Source organism: Apium graveolens, chromosome 5 (genome assembly GCF_009905375.1).
Source record: "Apium graveolens cultivar Ventura chromosome 5, ASM990537v1, whole genome shotgun sequence".
Lineage (NCBI taxonomy): Eukaryota > Viridiplantae > Streptophyta > Magnoliopsida > Apiales > Apiaceae > Apium > Apium graveolens.
In genome coordinates, this window is record NC_133651.1 from 12,571,418 (window position 1) to 12,593,779 (window position 22,362).

General features: G+C 33.0%; 2 protein-coding genes across 2 annotated transcripts; both read left to right on the forward strand.

Moving 5' to 3' along the window:
* Nucleotides 1–1,949: 1,949 nt before the first annotated feature.
* Nucleotides 1,950–3,679, forward strand: LOC141723416 (putative xyloglucan endotransglucosylase/hydrolase protein 6). Its single transcript, XM_074525208.1, has 4 exons — nucleotides 1,950–2,183; nucleotides 2,332–2,432; nucleotides 2,549–2,745; nucleotides 2,970–3,679. The coding sequence occupies exons 1-4, from the start codon at nucleotides 1,997–1,999 to the stop codon at nucleotides 3,358–3,360; spliced, it is 876 nt and encodes a 291-aa protein (XP_074381309.1). The 5' UTR covers nucleotides 1,950–1,996; the 3' UTR covers nucleotides 3,361–3,679.
* A 4,958-nt stretch (nucleotides 3,680–8,637) lies between these two features.
* LOC141659821 (uncharacterized) lies at nucleotides 8,638–9,388 on the forward strand. Its single transcript, XM_074466748.1, has 2 exons — nucleotides 8,638–9,255; nucleotides 9,365–9,388. Exons 1-2 carry the CDS (start codon nucleotides 8,638–8,640, stop codon nucleotides 9,386–9,388), a joined length of 642 nt encoding a protein of 213 aa, XP_074322849.1.
* Nucleotides 9,389–22,362: the final 12,974 nt, after the last annotated feature.

Here is a 22,362-nt window from a genome sequence, read left to right on the forward strand (position 1 = left end):
CGTCTCTTAACATATTTCTAACATGTTGAACATCGAAACCAACTTTGTCATTACCTCCATGAATGTTACCAATCACATTCATCACTTGACAATTACGAACCCCCGAACCATAAAGCGTTTTAATCAAATTACGGGTCGCGGTGTTGACATGTCTTTCTCGTTGTACCAAATTCATCTTACTAGGGGAAACAAGACCGTGGTTGTGTACCAATTCAAGGCTAGTTACCTCCCAGTGACGTTTTTTCTTTTGATAATTGACATACATCCTCACCTTGCACTCGCTTTTAGGAAGAACCTCTCTACGCCGTTTATTTTGACTACTCTCGGCGACGACACTTTTTCCATAAAGCCTACAAACATATAAACGACCATATATCTCGTTGTCATTATTACGATGGCTAGCTTGAATTTTAATAGCAAATCCATTTCGTAAAGCATAAGCCCTAAAAAAATGACCGGCCTCATCCACACTTTGAAAAATGATTCAAATATGGAACTCCCCCCATCAATATTTTCATACAAATTTGCATCCTCTACATTATCATCTTCATCCTCATCCTCAACATTATCACTATCATTTTCAACCTCATTTCCATCACTTTCATCTTCAACATCAACCAAATCGTCATCTAAATTAATAAATTCCTCATTTCTATCTACAAAATCATCATCTTCAACATATACAGGGGTTTTAGGTTCTTCACTACTATTTAAACTATCAAGATGTAAACTACAATCAATAGCCTCTTTTTTTCATTTTGACGTTTATGACGAAACATACGAGCAAATAATTTATCCGCCATGAAAATGTGAAATTTAAGACAAGAAATATACCTTGAATTGACAAAACAACTTGAATTTCTTGATGAAAATGTCCCAAAATCGCCTAAAATGTAAACTTGGAGAGTAGATTTATTTTTTGAAATTTTGATGTTTTTGTGTGGTGAAATGAGGATCTGCTGGGATGTTGGGGATAAGGGAGCAGTACCAACCGTGGAAATTTTCCGCGGTCCGTCCTGACCAACCGCTGAAAATTTCAGCGGTCCCCCCAATGATCTAGCCCTCCAATCCCAGATCAACGGCTGCAAAAGTGTTTGTTAAATTCAGGTCTACAACAAACACTTGTTGTAGACCCGTCCCCTTATTTGATTACGCCAGGTTTTACATTTGTGATTCTATATATTTACACTTACTTTAAAGGGAAAAAAGGAAGATATATATATAGAGATATAAAATCATATGTAATGGAAATATAAGTTCTATATTATAACAACACTACTAAAGAAAAGAAAGGTCAATTGCAAAGGTTAGGTATATACTATATATAGTGTATAGACATGCTATATATTTACACGTTTGGCGGCTTACTTTTGTAAATATTAACTCCTAAAATGAAAATATGGTTAAGATTAAAAAAGGGAGGGGAACAATTGTAAATGAAAGAATTGATTGTTACTCCCTCCGTCCCTAAAAACGTTTTCTATTTGTCTTGGACACGTTTGCCAATGCACATTTTTGATTGTTAATATCTTTAAATCCGTATTAGTATTAAATATAAAAATTTCACTGTATTAAAGTACTGATAAATACGAATCCAACGAGATAACTCATGACTATGTTTGATATTATAGATTAGACGTAAATTAGTAGTCAATCGTTTACCGTGAACAATACCGAAAGTCAAAAGAGGAAACGTTTAACGAGACGGAGGGAGTAGTAGTTAGTACTACTAGTTAATCACCAATAATGGAGTTGATAGAGAAATATGGCAGGTCCAGTAGACGGCTTAGTATTAGCTGTATAGAAAGCAAATTAAAACCTTTCACTTAATTGTACTAGTCACCAATCACCATCATCCTTAGCATCAATAGTTCTCTCTAACCACCAGATTAATCTCACCCTTTACTCCTCTGCTATATAAGAGGCTCATAAGTACTGCCATTTTCTTCATCCATAACATTATTTGATAATTACAATTGTTTTCTTTTGCACGAGTATGGCCACATTAAGAAACTCTAATGTACTCCATCTCTTGTTATTTGTAATTGTTTCTTGCGCTATCTCTCAGGTCTGGGGTCGACCTGCTACTTTTTTCCAAGATTTTCAGGTTACGTGGGCCGATAGCCATATCAGGCAACTCGAAGGAGGGAGGGCCATTCAGCTAGTTCTTGACCAAAATTCAGGTTTATATATGCATGCATGCAATGGGGACGAAAATCTTTAAATGATTAGATTCTTACATATGTACATGCTTATGTACCTAAATATGTGCACGTTTAATGATTAAGTTGATTATAGTATAATATCTTAGTTTTTGTTATCATCAAATAGGATGTGGATTTGCTTCCAAAAGCAAATATTTGTTTGGACGTGTTAGCATGAAGATCAAGCTGGTTCCTGGTGACTCTGCTGGCACTGTTACTGCCTTCTACGTAAGACACTAAAAATTCAGAGTTGACATGTTATCGGGAGAATTTCGTATAACAATATTTTGTTAATTACTTCTCTACTTGCATGTTATTGATATGATTATGTTTTATTTGATTAGATGAACTCGGACACGGATACTATCCGCGATGAACTGGATTTTGAGTTCTTGGGAAACCGGACGGGACAGCCTTACACAGTCCAAACCAATGTGTACGCTCATGGAAAAGGAGATAGAGAACAAAGAGTTAATCTCTGGTTTGATCCAGCTGCAGATTTCCACACTTATAGCATCATGTGGAACCATGGTCAAGTTGTGTACGTTGACGTTTCTCTTTTTTCTTTCTTTTCTAGCTAATAATCGTTAATTAGAGAAATTTAAATACTCACGTACCGATAATAAGGTCACACGTACACATCCATCCCCCACTAGGCTACTACAATTTAAGCCACTCCCTTTACTGTCCACCAAATGAATGGATCAGCAATAGTGATCAAGTTCAACGGCACACATAATATATTCTCTTGTTGTTGTATCATAGGTTTTCTGTGGATGATGTGCCAATCAGAGTGTACAAGAACAATGAAGCAAAAGGCATTCCATTCCCAAAAACACAACCGATGGGAGTGTTTTCGACTTTATGGGAAGCTGACGACTGGGCCACAAGAGGCGGGCTAGAGAAAATCAATTGGAGCAAAGCACCGTTTTACGCATACTACAAGGACTTCGACATAGAAGGTTGCGCAGTTCCGGGACCAAGCAGTTGCGCCACTAATGCAGCTAACTGGTGGGAGAGTGCATCATACAAACAACTCAACGCCGTTCAGGCTAAGAGATACAGTTGGGTTCGCATGAACCACATGATCTACGATTATTGCACCGATAAATCGCGCTACCCCGTTACCCCACCTGAGTGCGTTGCAGGACATTAATCTGCATTCCATCCATCCAACCAACCATATAAACACATACCTATTTGTCAAGTTATTGTTTGTTGCACGTATATACATTTGCACATGTATATTAAGTTGGAATGTAAGTGAGGCTATACGTAATATGTCCCCCCAGGCTCTGTTTTGTGGCTGAAAACATAAGATAAACAAAAGGGTACTGGGGGAATCAAATGTGAATTTTATTGCTGTATTGCTACTGCTTTTGTATATGCTAAACACTGTGTGATCCAAAATTAAGTCATTTATATATTCAATTGTATTCACAATTTTCTTTTTAAAAAATGGAGTATTCAGTGTATTTTATGCGCACCTCGACCAATTACGAAGAGCACTAGCACTCCAATCACACCGACATAACGCGGCGCTATGTATTCGCAAACTTAAACTGCTCTACTGAAACACGTAAATGAATTTTTTTGTGTGCATGCATAATTAGTGCATCACATACATTACATGGGTCTGAGAACACGCAAAATGTATGAAATCACAGAAGAAAAATGAACCCAACAGAATGATACCTCAATTAGGCATCCAGTAGACAACAAAGATAATGAATCGCAATTATTTCAACTGTGTGGCATCCATCATGCTGTTAAGATGCTATCATGTTTCTTGTAAAGTTGAATCTTCAATGTCTAACGTCTTTTCAAGTCTCTCAACAAGCTAATCAATCAGGAATTTGAACTAACTTTCTCTAAACACGAGGATTAGATGAAATAGGATCACGGTTATCAAAAAAAGTCTTGCGATTATGACCTTAATTAGCAACAAGTGCGTGTATTAATGGAGTATACAACTTGTATTTTTTATGTACATTTGAGTGCAAGTCTTCGCCGACTTACTTTTTACACGGGATATAAAGTTACTTGCAAGCAACAAATTTGTAAGTGGCCTCTCACTGAATTTTGTGATCTAGTCCCCAGTCAAGTAATTTTAACAAGTTTAAAACCAAAAAAAACAAATGAAATTTATAATCATATCAAAAATGTCACTACACTATAGTCAAATCTTTTTAAAATAATAGAGTTGACACGAGAAAAAATATATTATTTTAATGTCTATTATGTTGTAATTAGAAAAAAAAATTAACAAGATTTTTACTATATCAATTATTAATTCATCAACGTAAATATATTAATTTAAAGAAATTTTATTTCCACATCAACAAATTATCGATCCTAGTCACTATGAACGGACATGGATTTGTTAAAAATAATTTGATCTCACATGATTAGTAAATAAAATAGATACAGATTTACATCAGTCCGATGAATGTGTATATAAGTACATATCATGTTCAACGATGTTCAACTTTTATGAATGCTCATTTAAAATTCATGCGTATTTTTGGATATATAATTTAAAATAATAATTCATTGAAAATAATAAATTATAAACCAAATTAAACCAAACATACCAATATATCCCGTTTAACGCAGGGTCTGGGGAGGATAAGATGTACGCAGCCTTCCCCTCATTCCGAAAAATGAAGAGACTGTTTCCCGAAAGACCCCCGGCTTCTGTGTGCGTGTTAAAATACGTAAAAAGTGAAAAGAATGATATAACATATACGCAAGAATAAATACTTAATTCAAACAAACAAAACATTTGATCACTTAAATTGAAAAGAGTCGAACAAATCTTAACCCATGATATAATTCACATTGGACTTACCTAATTATTTGTTTCTTGTTACTTGGTCGCCAGCAAGTTTCAACCAATGGGGTAAGAAATTTGAAAATTCATTTTGAAATGTGTAATGATGAATAAGTACGTATACGTGTATGACCAGTAAATACAAAAAGTAACCGTTTTAGAAAAAGTTGTTTCTTCCTTGATTTTGATCTTGTCATAAGTAGTGCAAGAAAAATTGAAGATGATAATGACGGTTACGTGAATCGCACGCGCGAGAGAGTTTCCCCATATTTTCAATTTACACTAGAATCACATAAATCAAAAGCCACAAATGAAAAGGGTCTTCCGATTGGAGAGGACGTGGAGAAAGATATAACCCATGATGATATCACGATAAACGTACTCTTCCCTGATTACATCCACATTCAAGACAACCTCCATACAATTGACTTAATTAAATTCAGAAATCCTCATCTAATTTAAACACATGATTATCTGCATTTCCATTAACACTATTCATCACAGACGCCTTCTGATACTCCCCAACCCTCTTCTCGAAAAAATTAGTCTTGCCCTGCAGTGAAATCAATTCCATCCAATCAAACGGATTATAATAAATTATAATTAAGTTAAATTTAAAGTAAATAACCTATTATAATTATAATTCTATATATTGTTGCCGGTTATAAATATAATTTTGCATATTACTGTCGGGATACTTAGATACTTGTACAAATAATTTTTAATATTTTGTTTATTATGTTGTACGTAGGACTCGGATCTTTCACAAATTCTATACAATAATTTAACGTTAAATATAAAGATTTTCATCAATCTATTTTATATAATAGAGCAAATGAGGGGTTGGATGAGATAATTTATTCAATATGAAATGACTATTTTAACCCTTGTCCGATTTATTATTTCGTATTTAATATCTATTAATAGCTAATTTTCATTAAAGCATATAAATTATTTTGTAATTAATAACTACACACTTACACATATATGTATACATATGTTATTTTCAATGATATAAAATTTAAAATATAATAAATTTAATTAAGAATTATATATCTGAAATAATTATTAATATAAAAATTTCATCATTTTTTAGTAACATGTATTAAATTAATTATGGTTTAAGAGAAATCATCACTAAATAATTTTATGGTACACTTGCAAAACATAATATTTTAAAATTGTTTAACATTGAATACGATGTTTTATGACATACTTTAAACAATAAATATTTACTTATAAAATAGACAATAATATAATCACATATACATCATCATGTACGTGTAATATTACATGAAATTCTTATCAATTTAACATAAAGAACATATTTTGCGGTTCAAAATGTATTTTGTTACGTTGATAGTATATAGTCACATATACACTATACTATGCACGTGTGTTACATAAAATTACCACCAATGCAACACAATTTTTTTTTATTATACAATATCAAATATGAAGAGGTAAGTCGACAAGAATATAACTTCCATTAGAAACTTTTTTCATATATAACACGGAGCAAAATAAGATCGGTAATCCTCAATATTTATCATTAAGTTAAATTTTTAAATATGCCAAAAATTCATCAAAATTAATAAAAAAAAATTGTAATATTTTAGTACATGCCTGGCACCGGTTATAAAGCTAGTTTGTTTTAAAAGATCATACAGTTGAATTGAAAGGGATATGTTATTACGAATTTACCCCGGTAAAATGTACCTCTTTTCTACGGATGTTACAAATGTTGATAATTAAAATAAATTAGTTTAAAATCCGTGTAATGCTCGGATTCTTTTTAAAATAATAATTTTAAAATTTAATTTGAAGTAAAAATTTTAAATATGAAATTTATTTAACAATTTTAATATATGGCTTAAGAATATTTATATACACACATACAACAATCAGCAGTCATGTTTACAAACAGGGATCAGACAACAAAATAAGAAAAACATTCGATATGGCAAAAAACATTTGATTCTGGCAGACTACTATTATAATAATGAACAACCTTTAATTTACTGAACCCACAAAGAAACTCATATAGAATCTCTAAATCAATAAAGTAATAAACAAAATTTACTTTATAATTTGCATCTTTCAGTTATACCCAGATAAAAATATACAATTCCCCCACCCCCCATTTGATCTTATCTATCTCTCCTAGATAATTCCCTATCCTCTCTCTCCCAGAAAATTCTTTTCTTTTTTTCCCTCTACCTCTCTCTCTTCTTGCATTTTTTTTCCCAAAAATATTTTCTATACCGCGTGAACCGTGATTTTTTTATTGGCTTAAATCTCAAAGTAGTCACTGAAGTGAGGGTGACATATCAAAAATACTCTTCTAGTTATCAAGGTCTCGATGACACCACTCTAGTTGAGAGTAATGACTTCCCCGTTAGTCAAGGACGTTGACTTGACGGGAGACGTTACTTACTTAACGGCAAATCCAGATGGCACCTACATGGCAACAGCTGTTAAGTTACGTGGCTTCCAAATAAGCAAAGCTACGTTTATAACAAAAAAACAAGAAAAATAAACAGTCATAATCGATTAAAAACAAATTTGAGAGAGAAGAGTGTGATTGGAAAATTGGGGGAAAAAACCCTAAGTGAAGAACTCGTCTGAGAGAGTGCAATTGAGGGGGAATTGGAAGAACATTGTGGGGGGAGTGCGAATACCGTCACTTGAACATCTAATACTGCAATCGAAGGTATGTTCGATTCCCTTAATTGACGAATCCTAGTTGTATTGACTTGTATGTATCAGTAAGTATGTTGATATGTGCACATATATACATTTATATGTTATTTTTTGTTTTTTTCAGCATGTCTAATACTCTGTATCTTCACCACCATGGCGATTTTACCCCTCCTCCTACTATTACTTATGTTGGGGGTAAAACCGAGGTCATTACAGAGTTTGATAGTGATTTGGTGTCCTTTCGTGACCTAGAAGATTTTGCCCACAAATATGATTATGATTTGAATTCTCTTGTTTATTTTAAATGTGATGGGTTTAGTTTTAGTGAAGGTATCAGGGTAATATATGATGATGGTTCTGTGAGGGATTTAGTTGATTTGTATAAGCCGTATGGTAGGATTGATTTATATGTAGATCATTTTAACCTTGATGACCTAATTGATGTTCCGCAAACCCCTAAACAATGTAAAATTAAAACTGTGCCTGAGGAGAACAATGTGAGTAGAATGATGGAAGAAAAAATAGTTAGGGATAATAGTGATAATAGTGATAATGGGGATGATACAGATGATTCTTATGACCCTGAGTACAGACTTGCTAATGATAGTTTATGCCCTGATAATGTATGTGACAGTGATGATGAGTTGCATACCATTAGGCAAAATGCTAAGAAATTTAAAGATAAAATGTATAATGCTATGAACATACCAAACATGTCCCCTAGTGAAGAGTCTGCTTATGATTCTCAAGTTATGAGGTCTCTCTCATCCTCAAGTGAGGATGAGAATGCAAGAATTGGATATGTTGGTCCACCTAATCCCAAGAAAAGAAAAATCTTGAGAAAAAGGTAGTACTGAAGGGGTACCTAGGTTTGAAGTAGGACAGAAGTTTGTTAACATGGCTGAGTTCAGAGATACTGTTAGGAGATATGGTGTGCTTGATAGAAGAGGGGTCCAATTCATTACTAATGATGGTAGAAGATGTCAAGTGTCTTGTGAGGCAAACTGTCCCTTCTACATTTGGTGCAGTAGGGACAAGGATAGTGAGACTGTAACTGTAAAAACACAGGTTGATACACACTTGTGCACTAAGCCATACAACAACAAAATGGCAAATGTCAAGTATTTGTGTGAAGTTTTTGGGGATAGGATCAGGAAGAACCCTCAATGGTCATGTAAGGAGATGGCTGAAACAATTAAAAATGAACTGGAAATTGAGATTCCTAGAATTAAAGTGTTGAGGCTAAGAAAAATGGCACTTGAAGGAATTGCTGAGAGTCTTAGGCAACATTATGCTAGAGTGAGGGATTTTGGCCAAGAGGTGTTGTTAAGTAACCCTAAAAATACTGTAAAGATGTCAACAACTAGATTGAATCCAGAGGATCCTGTGAAGTTCAAAAGAATCTATGTATGCTATTATGCTCTCAAGGCTGGTTGGAAAGCAGGCTGTAGACCAGTTATTGGGCTTGATGGATGTTTCTTGAAGACTGTTTGTGGTGGTCAGCTCCTATCTGCTGTAGGTAGAGATGGAAACAACCAAATGTTTCCAATCTGTTATGCTGTGGTTGAATCTGAGAATACGGATTCTTGGAGGTGGTTTCTTATGTTGCTCAAGGATGACTTAGATCTGGAGGATGGAGCTGGATTAACAGTCATAAGTGATCAGCAAAAAGGGTTAGAAAATGCTGTGAAAGAGCTTCTTCCATATGTTGAGCACAGATTGTGCACAAGGCATCTTTGTGCCAATTTCAAGAAAAAGTAATGCTCTTTCTCTACTTGATAATTTTCTGCAATGTTCACGTATATTGATTTTGACTCATGTTTGCTACTGTGCTTGCAGGTTCAACACTGGAATATTGAAGAATTTGTTTTGGAGAATTGCATTGTCAACTCACAAGGTTGCACATTTAAGGGCTATGAAAGAACTTGAGAGACACTCAAAGGATGCGCATGCTCTCTTGTCAAAACATGATCCTAAATAGTGGTGCAAATCCCATTTCCAAACACACTCCCTAGTTGACAACACAGACAATAATATGTCTGAAAGCTTTAATTCATGGATCATAAATGAAAGGCAAAACAAGTATGTAACACTCTATAATATGTAATGCACCATGATTGAATGTTATTTCCTAACTACTTGACATTGTCATATAACATGTTCATGCCCTTGTTGACCATGCTCCAAGAGATACATTTCAAACTACTGACAAGAATAAGAAGAAGAAGAGATGAGATGCTGAATAGTGATATGATCCTTTGTCCTAAAATAAAAAAGACTTTGGATCTTCTTGTGACTGAATCTAGAAAATGGTCTGCAGCATGGGATGGAGATAGAAAATTTCAAGTGAAATGTGGAACAAAGGCAGTTACAGTTGATTTGGAGAGGGGCACATGTGATTATAGGATGTATGACCTAACAGGCATACCATGCCAACATGCTATAACTGCTATACACTCAAGGAGGCACCAACCACAGGAATATGTGTCTGACTACTATAAAAGGGAGAAATATCTTGAAAGCTACAAACACTCTCTTGAGGCAATGAAAGGTGAGGAATACTGGGACTTTCACTCAGAAGAAACAATGTTGCCTCCTGACATTCCCAAGAAACTCAGAGGAAGACCAAAGAAAATGAGAAGGAGGGAGGAGTGGGAAGGTGGCACCAGAAGTCAGGCTACACCATCTCAAGGAATTGTCCTACAGAGGTATAGCAACAGAAGAGTGATGCATTGTAGTAATTGTAGACAGCCAGGGCATAGAGTCTCCAAGTGTCCAACAAAGAACACAGATGACACACCTGAACAGACAAAAGAGAAAGATGCTGCAACTGAGACAAGAAAAAAGAAAGACACACAGGGTGCACCAGTGAAGAAGAAGGCCAAGGAGGTGGCAAAACAGAAGCTTACTGTGAGAAGACCTACTAAGGGAATCACAATAAATGAACCACATACTCAAGGTTCACAAACAGGCTCTAAACATCCAAAAGGAAAAAAGGACACATACAAGGGCAAAGGTAAGCAACTGGTAGAAGAAGATGAAGAAAGTTTGGATGATGACAGTGATGCTAGTGACATGGTTGCAGAGGAGGTTTGGAAGTTGTTTGAGGATGACTCATTTCAAGGCAATGAAGGAAGTCAGAAAAAGATGAAGTTGGTGACAGAAGTTAAAGCACAAGAAGATGCACAGATGGTTGAGCTTGGAGATGATGAGCCATTGGCCTCTTTCAAGAAAATTCCAAGGAAGAAAATGCATTTGGTTAAAGGCCAAAATGCCGATGAGTGGTCTAACAGTGGCAAGGATTATGTGAGAATCAGTGATGAGCTTAGAGGCCCTGTAGGTACAAAGGCAGTTTTCATTCCAACACCTGGCTTGGTGCCTTTCAGACCACCTAGGGTTACACCACCTGCAAACACACCACCTCCTAAACCAGAGCAGAGGCCAAGGGCTGCAGCAGCCACTAGAAGTTATGGTTTCAGACTCAGCACTGAGTTAAAAAGGTTAAGTAGCTTCAAGAATACTGCAGAAGATCCAATTAACCTAGGGGAATGAATTTTAAGTAGTGTTGCTTTTGGAAGTTTTATTTAAGCCAATTCTATTAAGTCTCTCTTGAACTTGTTATTGTTAAGATTGTTGCAACTTTTGTTTAAGTATTTGGTATCTCTTAAGACTGATGTAACTTGTGTTTGTAAGACTTATTTATGATGAATGGTTTCTGTTTTGCAATTTGGTATCTGTTATATTATTTTTCAATTATTATCATGGTGAAAATGACTATCTAATTTATCCCAAATTATACCAAAAGGTGGTCCATATGACCTGTTCATTGATTACAACCATTACAAATGCATTCAACCATACAATCTATTCAAACCATTACATTCACTACTCCTAACTACCATTACACATGCATCTTTATTGCCATCATAAACCAACTACTTCATATTCATTACAAATGCAACCACCATCACAGCTAATAGCACACAGATCTTGAGTTGTTTTTTCATCTTTTTCTTCTCATCCTCTAACTGACTTCTTGCATCAATCAACACCTTTCTTTCCTCCTTCAAAATCTTCCTTTTTTTCAACACTTTCCTCTAAGTCTTCTTGAACAAGTTTTAACTTCTCCTCCAAATAAATTCTCCGGTGGTTCAAGTGAGTTATCACTTCCATTGATCTAGGGCAGAATTCTTGCTCAAACCATTGAAAAAAATGGCAGCCTTCACCTTCCTACAATTAACAAATTTTAAACATTATTTACAACAATAAAAAAAACATAAAAAAAATCAAAATATTACCTTTGGTATGGCACAAGTATAGAAACGCCTTCCCGGATTTTTTAAAGTCCATGAAACACATGTTCTAGCTCGTCTCCCACAAAAACACATTTTGTATTCTTCCTTCTTCACCGACTACACAGAGGAGGAACTATCCGCACTTCTACCCATGGGGCTTTGATACTTAGACATATGAGTAGCAACTATACTGAAGGAATTGGGGAGAAAATCACAGGATTTTGATTTGTGTTCATTCAACTCTAAGAACCCTAGTTTATATATGTATAAGCACTATGACATATAGACGTAGCTATTTAGCCACGTCAACAGACTTTACCGTTACATCCATGCTGTCCAAACCATCTCTGCCACGTCCACTCTCCCGTCAAGTCAACGTCCTTGACTAACGGGAAAGTCATTACTCTCAACTAGAGTGGTGTCATCGAGACCCCGATAACTAGAAGGGTATTTTAGATATTTCACCCTCACTTCAGTGACTACTTTGAGATTTAAGCCTTTTTTTATTGTAGATTAAGCAAGAGGCGCATCATTTAATATAAATTTTAATATTTCGTCAATTATATATAATATTATATTATAAATATTAATCTGTGTTTTATGTTAAATATTGTCTTTTTTCGCCAGATAAATATAAATGTTATTTTGTTTTGGCACATGGCCATTACACGGATTTAATTCTAGCTATATATGCTTTTATATAATTACAGACCCCAAAAAAAAATTAAGGAAAAAAATAAATTAAAATAAATAGACCCCTAAACTCACCTAATTATTGATAAATTACACATCCATTTTTTAATATTTCGGCTTAACATGAAACTATAATAATTAATTAAAATTACGTTAAATAATTAAAATGTGTTAATTTGATCGGTAAAAGAATTTTCATCAAAATAAATTCCAATCTTAACATGATTTATTTTAAAGAAATTCCATTCTAAACATGATTTGTTTAATACGATAGGTTCGAAAGCAAAAAGTAAAGAGAAATGATAGATTCCGCAAAATTTGCCCACGAAAACTTTCCCAAATTTTTATGTGACGTATAATAAATAGCAATTTTTCTAAATATAATATGAGATCCCGCGTGTATTAATATTACCTAACAAATTAAAATATGTCATGTGTTTGTCACATCATTTTGTGAAAATTTTGGGAAATTTTTTTGGGGAACATAGCACCGTAAATGGGTGGGTTTGAATTTGATTTGACGTAATAGGCTTGTGTTTTGAACCGATATATTCAGGTCGATGGTTGGGTGAAGGAGAGGTAGATTTTGATGCATATTAGGATTGAGAACATAAATTGATATTTAATGAAATTTATTTTTATAAAAATATATAGAAAGGGGAATAAGTTAAATTCAACGTGTACCAAAAAACAGGTACGTTATCAAAAAATTTAATAGTTCGTTTTTTATATAATAGTAATAGATAATAGTATAAGCTGAGATTGTAGTTTAGTAGGATAATTAGAATATGTGAGTAGTAGTTTAATAATTTAGTAGTTTAGCGGATATATAACATTATTTATTTATTTTTTTAATAACCAAAATTAGGGAATAACCGTTGAGTCAAATTATATCTCATTCCGATTATTATAGTATAATATAGATTAGAGTTAGTGCTAATACCGTTGATACTTGAATAAAACTAGATCAATCAATCAACCGTCAAAGGCCATGTATGGGGAGGGTATACCCTACGCAATCTTAAACTCATTCCAAAAAATGAAGAGTTTGTTTACTCAAAATACTCTCGGCTTGTATGTGCACAAATGTGTGTGTCAAAAGTACAAAATGATAAACGATGATACATAAAAGTAATAAAAGTAAGTGAGATAATACCTTAGCCCATGATTTTCTTCACATAGGACTTACCTATATCGTAAAAAATATGGCTCACTGAATGACTTAAACCCTTTTCTCGCAAATTTGGAGGTCGATAATAACTGTCATATGTCCCTTCTATTTCTCATATTACACTCATTTTGATACCCCTCATTTTGATACCCCTAACTCAATCTTTTTCTTTGACACACCTCAAACTAAATATTTTGAATTGAATAAAACTAGAGTTACTGTTAATACTGTTGATAAGAGCAAGTCCAAGAGTGTACTAAGAAATGTCTTAAAGATATTATAAAATATGATGTCATAGTAATTTAAGACAATATTTTCATGTATGCACTCCAACAACAATGTTTTATAGTTGTGTCTTATCATTAAAATAATATTATATTTGAATTATATTTAGAGGGAATGGAAAAGATGAGAGAGAAGATAAGTGTAAAAAAGGAGTGAAATAATTTTTTATTGAAAAAATTAAAATAAGGCATACCTAGTAGACAGTGGCGGGTGCAGAACTTTTTTTAGGGGGGCCATTCTTGCTTTATAATTAAATTTTTTTTAAATACAAATTTTTAATCATAAAATGGTTGTTTATCAATGACTAGATTTATTAGTATAATAATTAAAAGATTTTATAAGTTTTAGAATATGTTAAAACCTAAAAAAAAGAAGTAAGAAATCATGAAGAAAAAACCATAAAATGAAGTGCAAGTATAGATGAAGTGTAAAAAGAGATAAAACAAAATCTGAAGGGAGTCGAACGCTGCCATTCAGGATAGAAAACATGCATGCTACCCAACTGGGCTACAGAAATAATACATATATGAGGTATACAAACTGATGATTGGAAAATTTAGGGGGTGAAAGGACCCCAGATCCGCCTCTGCTAATAGAGTCTTAAAAATGAGTCATGTGATGAATGTTCTAGTGTTTTAAGCCACACTAGAATGTTGGAGCACCTAACTAGAGTTGGCGTGATGAGCAATTTTAAACAAGAAAAGAAGTTTCTAAAGCAAATATGTAAAAGAGTATTTATTTATATATACTTTAAATTTAATGTAAATTAAAACTACTGTTATTTCGGTACATAATATATATTTTTTCATTACCCAATAAACAGTTTTTTTTTTTAAAAGTACCCAATAAACAGTTTTGTCCCTGATATGAGATATCGAATAAATTGATATTACTCCCCTATTTAATTGATTGATGAACATGGGCCAAGCCATGGACTAAATAGGACTTTCCATGTGAGCCCAAATTATGGATTACGTACTTCACATATGCTTAAGCTGATCTAAAGGAGTCTATATATTATTTGATTGGGCTCCTCGTCCGTCTATTTAACTATATTAAAAATAATTTCCGAGTAATTTACAAATTTGATTTTGAAAAGGATAAAAACGAAAGATGATGAACGAGGAATATGTCTACTTGATAGTTTATTTATTCAAGGTCTTTCGAAAATTTCTCACACGCTTGCAGAGCAGGACTTGTAAAATAGAACCAACATGTTCGTAACACATTTGTTTTGACTTTTATTCTTTTTGATTATATCGAATCAATGACTAAATTGTCAAAATTATACATTTAACTTTGAATACTCTATTTGTCATATTTATTGGTCAACTAACGCGCTGTGAATTAATAAACTGATCTTGATAATAAGTCGATAAGTATTAAGTAGTAGTGTAGTATCACTATTGGGTGAGAAAATTACTAAATTTATATGTTCTATGGTTTCTCAATGGACCGGTTTGGAAAAGGCAATCGTGATTCACATAATTCACCCGATCTATCTATCTATTTGTCTGATTCTCTATTTATATTATTATATTAAACACGAAATAATGAAATTTTGATTGATAGATCCTAATTATAGTAATATTATTTTAAAAAAATCACTCTCATAAATAGATAAATATTCATAACATATTTATAATTTTGTTTAAACTAAATAATATAGAAAATTTCACACGGACCGGGCTAAACAAAATTACACCATTGACCCAATCTTAATAAAAAAAAACTAAAAATAAACAACATATTATTGGTTAAATTTGCAAGCTCGGGTTAAAATAAAATAATAAAGACCCAGTTCAAATAAAATAAAAATTTGAAAGTAAATTTTTTTGGTCATGTCATAGTAAAATAATACATATTAACGATTCAGTCTATACTATTATATTAAAGACAAGAAATAAAATTTTGATTGGTAGTCGGTCCGGTCACTGTAATTATAGTAATATTATTTAAAATAAAACATTCTCATAAATAGATAAATATTCACAATATAAATATAAATTTCACGCGGGTCGGGCTAAAAAAAATTATATTATTGATCCAATCTTAACTAAAAAAATAAAAATAAACAACATATAGTTTTATTTTAGCTCGGACTAAAATAAAATAGTAAAGACCCAGATAAAATAAATAAAATTTGAAAGAAAATTTGTTTGGTCGATATAATGTTATCGGGATAAAATAATACATATTAACAATTCAGTCTAAAACAAAATAATATATATCCCGGACTAAAATATATTAAATTAAAAACAAAATATAATTAGTCGAATTTGATTTATATGACGGGCATGAACCTAAAACAAAGATTTGCTTCATCATGCTAAAACAAAATGATAAATACAACTAATTTAACTAAGAAAAATATATTATTGAATCGAGTTAGAAATAAAATCAAAATTTGAAAGGTAATTCGTTGATCAACATAATGTCATTATGCTAAAATAAAATAAAATATAGTATTTATTCGATTTAAAATAAAATAATATTCACCAAGCTAAATAAGAATAAAAACAAAGTGGATGTAATTAATTAAATTTGGTAGATATAAAGGACTTGTGCCTAAAAAATAATGTATATAATTGATCTACGCTAAAATCAAAATAAAATTCAAACTAAAGATACTACTCTTGTCCCCCTCATTTCTTTACCTCCTTTTTTCATTGTTTGTCACACATTTTAAGGTGTATATAAATAATAGTTTCATAACATATTTTTTAATTTTTCTTTTTCTCAATAAAAATTTAAACATTGAATTTTTATTTAGAATATTTTTTTAGAAAAATAATTAAGGAATTATGTTATATAAGAATCTTAAAATGCATGTCGAACCATATCTCTCCAATGTAAAGAATTGAGAGGGACGAATGGAGTAATTATTATATTATTGGTTCGCGATTTAAAATTAAAATGTATATAATTTGTTGGTAGGTACTAAATAGATTTAGAAGGGTGAGATAACAAGATACGACCCTAATAGCCAAAATACTAAAGTTTTATAGTTGATTTTTGTGTACAATGTTTGAAATTTTATAATTACGGGTTTTTTAAAATTCGATAACATACAACTATTTTAATAAAATGAAAATAGAGTTGATTCCTTTGTCGCAATATAACAGTGACAGACTAAAATAAAAATAATATGTATTTTTACCATTGATTCGGGATTACACAAATTAAACTAACATAATCTGAATATAGTTAGTTGGATTTGGTCGACTAAAAGACTAAAGACAATTCATATACTATTGATATGAGTTAAAATTTAGCTTTCAATTTAAACATAATTATTTTTTATAAAAATACCTTTAAATATTAACAAAATTACAAATTTCAATCCTTACATTAGCCTTTTAAACTAAAATATCACTAACATATACACCCATGTGTATATTTTTATGAGAATTTACCAAAAATACTAACTTTTCTAAGTTCTTTTTGCGATTTTACTATCTTCTGATTTTTTTTATAAAAATACGGAATAAATCAAAATCAACCAAAATCAACCAGATATGCAACTAGTTGAATAAAGTTTTTCTGGTTGATTTGAGGTTACATTTAGTTGTAGAAACTCGTCAAAAGTTGCATGCAGTTGATTCCAGTTGCCAAAAACCCGTATTTTTGCGATTTTTTTTGAAAAATTGTATTTTTGCAAAAAAATTTAAAAAATGACAGTATTTTTGCAAAAATATTTTTAGACTTGGGTATTTTTCAAAAAAGCCCTATTTTTAATTATTATTAAATCATATTATTAAAATTTCAAATAAATAAATTTATAGGTTAAAATTTTTACTTCAAATTAAATTCAAAAAATTATATAATATTATAAACAATATGTGCATCGCACGAGTTTTATACTAGTATAATATAATTTATTTATGTTCCATATCCATCCCATTTTCTTACGAGAATTAATATTTGTTTTCATCCTCGTTTCGTGAGGCAAGACTAAGTACCCTTTTTTTCAAAATATAATATAATATATATTTTATATAACATTAAAATAAATAAATACATAATTTAAAATATTTCCAACTTTATTTTTATCATATTATTGGGTAACTTTTTTGGTACGTTCATACAATATGATGCAAAAAAAAAAACTCAAGCATATGGCGTGAGTTCATGCGAATACGGATCCGAATAGATGTTCGAAAACCTCTTAAACGAAAGAAGAAGATTATAAGGACAAAATTGAGGTCGTGGTTACTTGCAAATATGAGAAACTGGGGATTTCTACTTCGTATGTGGTATATTGTCTCATACAGAGCGTTTCTGCAGGAAGAAATTAGAAACCAACAATGGAGAAATTAATAGGGAATAGGGACAGTGGCTACGAGCTCAACCACGCAGATTGGGAGGAGGCAGTACAAGCAAATGACTCCGGGATGAAGGTGACTGGCAACGACAGAGAGGACGGGATAAAATGGAGCTGAAAATCAGGGAGTTCAAAATACTGCATTACCTCACCCAACAACTGATTTGCATGATCAAAGGGAATAAAACAACCGAAAATACGGTATTCTCAGTTAATTATGGAAAAAACAAGCAACCAAAGGAGGGAAATTCAAAAATGAATAATAATGATGGGCTGGACTCGGAAGAACTTTATGGGCTGGGTTTGGAGGAGAGAAAAAGATAGAGAATTGAAGCCCAAGATAATAAAATGCGGACAGAACATATGGATCAAACAATCAAGGACTCGACGCTTTCTCATAAGGATTGTGTAGAGACCTCTTCAAACTTATTGGCTAAGCTTGCTAAGCAAGCTAGCCAGGGACAATGAGTCACATTAGTTGAAATTTTCGAGGGCTTGGAAATCCTCGAACAGTTCGAGCTCTGGGTGAGGTGCTCAGGGATCATAAACCCATTTTTCTGTTTTTAATAGAGACAATAGCTGATACTAATAAAATTGAAGCACTTCGTGTTAAGTTTGGTTTTGATTATTGTTTTTCAGTAGATATAGTAGGACGGAGCGGTGGCCTGGCTGTTCTTTGGAAAGGAGTTGCTCACTGTTAAGTAGATAGCTATTATAGTCATCATATTGATATGCTCTTCATGGATGACAACACTGTATCATGGCGTCTTTCTTGTTACTATGGTTATCCTAAACGCACTCGAAGTAGGGAATCTTGGAACTTAATTCGCAGTCTGGAAAATATATCAGACGCACCTTGGTGTATATGGGGAGACTTCAATGACCTCATGTTTGCATCAGATAAAAAAGGTAAATATGCACATCCTCAATATCTTCTTGATGGTTTTCGAAATATTATCGAGGAGTGTCAAATATCTGAAATAAGCTTAAAAGGAGGAAGTTTTACTTGGGATCGAGGAAGGAACACTAATGCTTGGGTAAGGGAAAATCTGGATCATGGTTTTGCTACAGAAAGATGGGTGACTAAATTTCCAGCACATAACCTGAAGGTTATCCACACTCCAGTCTCTAATCACGAACCAATCGTGTTAGATTTGGTGCATATTGGTGTGTCAAAGAAAGAATTTAGATTTTGTTTTGAAAATATTTGGTTAAAGAACCAAATTTTGTGCAAGAAGTATCTGAAATCTGGAGTTCGATCCTTATACCGCATCTTCTGACTAAAACCAGTGAAGTTACCTCCTTTATGGCAAGATGAGGGAGATCATTCTTTCACAAATTTAGAGAGAAAATCAGGGAACACAAAACAAATTCAGACAAATTAGTAGATTGTAACGATGATAATAGTGTAAGGGAGTATCTAAGTGAAAAGAAAAAGCTGAATACACTTTTACTCCAGGAGGAAACTTATTGGAAGCAAAGAGCTAAGCTGTTTTGGCTTCGAGATGGTGATGATAACACTCGATTTTTTCATGCCTCTTTCTCTGCAAAGAAAAAATTAATAAAATTGATTTTCTCACCAATGAGGATGGGGAAAGAGTTGAGAATCATGATAAAATGTGTGAGATTGTTCGTGACTATTTCACCAAGCTATTTACTGAACCAGAATGTACTACTGATATGGAAAATGCTGTCAGTCATCGAGTGATATCTGCAGAAAAAACCTAAGGCTAACTGAGGAGTTTACGTATGCGGAATTTACCACAACAGTTTGACAGATGAATCCCGACAAAGCTGAGGGCCAGATAGACTCAATCCAACATTCATCTAGAGTTTTTGGAAGTCATGGGGCAAGAAGTGTTCAAATAATACAGAGAATGGCTCAGAAATAAACATTTTCCAAGGGACCTTAATAGCATAAATGTTGTTCTTATACCAAAAAAGGAGAATGCATCTAGTATGAAGGATCTACGACCCATTGCATTATGCAACATACTGTACAGAATCATTGCAAAAGTCTTGGCTAACAGATTGCAGCTGGTGCTACCATCTCTAATATCAGAGAGCCAATCCACGTTTGTCAAAAAAATGAGTATCACGGATAATGTCCTCATAGCAGTCGAGCTAATTCTTCACATGAATCGTAAAAATATGGGAAAGTGGGGGAAATTTCTCTTTAGCTGGACATCAGTAAAGCATATGATAGAGTGAATTGGTCGTTTCTACGAAGGAGAATGACAACTATGGGATTCTGTGAAGTGTGGTAAGGATGGATGATGTTGTGCGTCAAAACAGTTACTTATAAATTTTGTCTCAATGGCTCACTTGTTGGACCAGTTGCTCCTAAAAAGGGTTGAGACAGGGAGACCCCCTCTCCCCATATTTATTCCTCTTATGTGTTGAAGGATTGTCGAATGCAATTGATGATGCCTCCAAAAATGGTACGATCCATGGATGTCAAATCAACCCCTCAGTACCTTCAATTTCCCATCTATTGTTTGCGGATGACAATTTCTGTTCTCTCAAGCTACTGTGGAAGAATCCAGAACCATCAAGAATTTGCTTGTTAACTATGAGAAATGTTCAGGACTGTCGGTTAATTTCTAAAAGTCAGGAGTTTTCTATAGTGCAAATTTTAATAGAGAAAAGCAGATGGAAATCTCACAGATTCTTAAGGTACATAATGATATTACAAATACAAAGTATCTTGGTTTTCCATCACTGGTGGGACGATCAAAGAAAAGAGTATTTGGGTATTTGAAGGAGAAAGCAAGTAATAAAATCCAAGGGTGGCAAACAAAACCAATGTCTCAAGGAGGAAAATCAGTGCTAATCAGAAATGTGGCTCAAGCCATCCCCTCATATACTATGTTGTGTTTCATGCTTCCTACATTCCTTTGTAATGAACTCGAGCATATGTTTAATAATATTGGTGGCGATCGGGTAAGGGAGACTGTTATTCCCTAACAATACAACAAGAATTACAGAATGGGGGTTGAATGTAATTCTGGCTCCTTTTTTTAGATTTTAAAATGTTCAAACTCAATATATATAACAGTGTTTGATTTGCAGTAATGCGGAATGAAAGGATAATAGAAATTAAAATACTAAGTAATAAAACACAAGTTTTAAAACTTTCTGGTGGATTTAAAAGTATCCACCAGATATATATATATATATATATATATATATATATATATATATATATATCAGATTGAGAAATCTGTGATGCTTTGAGGAGCACACAGCTGCTTTACAAGTGAACAAATAAAACTACAGTGAAATTCTTAACAAGTACAGCTTTATCTATCTCTCTGAAAAATGTGCTTGCTTAGTTAGTTGTTCTACTTGCTACACTTGGTTTATATATCACCAAGTTACATGACAATAAGACAAGATAATAAAACAAAATAAATCTATTATAATATCATGCTTCTACATTACTCTGTCCAGCATCTTTGAATATCTTCACATTTGCATAAAAATGGTAATGCTTCTTTGTTCTCAAAATCCTGCTTAACAGGCTGCCACATTTCTTTTGCAAACACTCGATGCATGTGACTGTGTTGTCACTATCAACAACTATTTTGAATATGATCATCCGTCGGGACTATGTTGGTCATCCGTCGGGAGTCCTGTTGATTATCCTTTGGGTACTTAGGGGATCATCCATCGGGAGCCTTTGTAGATTATCCGTTGGGAGTCTTTCTGCCACTTGACTCTATTTCACTTGTACAGAATTACAAGACATCTTATATTTATAATTAGCCAACCTATTCTGTACATCAATCTAGTAGTCATCATGACTTACAGAATCCTACAACATCTACTCAACTAAAACATGTTGTTTGTAG

Excerpts from the sequence above, each read along its gene's own strand:
- LOC141723416 (XM_074525208.1), top strand. The coding sequence starts at position 1,997 with ATGGCCACATTAAGAAACTCTAATGTACTCCATCTCTTGTTATTTGTA. Across the intron at positions 2,433-2,548 it reads GCACTGTTACTGCCTTCTAC|ATGAACTCGGACACGGATAC; the intron begins GTAAGACACTAA and ends TTATTTGATTAG. Across the intron at positions 2,746-2,969 it reads TGGAACCATGGTCAAGTTGT|GTTTTCTGTGGATGATGTGC; the intron begins GTACGTTGACGT and ends GTTGTATCATAG.
- LOC141659821 (XM_074466748.1), top strand. The coding sequence starts at position 8,638 with ATGGCTGAGTTCAGAGATACTGTTAGGAGATATGGTGTGCTTGATAGA. Across the intron at positions 9,256-9,364 it reads GTGGTCAGCTCCTATCTGCT|ATCTGGAGGATGGAGCTGGA; the intron begins GTAGGTAGAGAT and ends AGGATGACTTAG.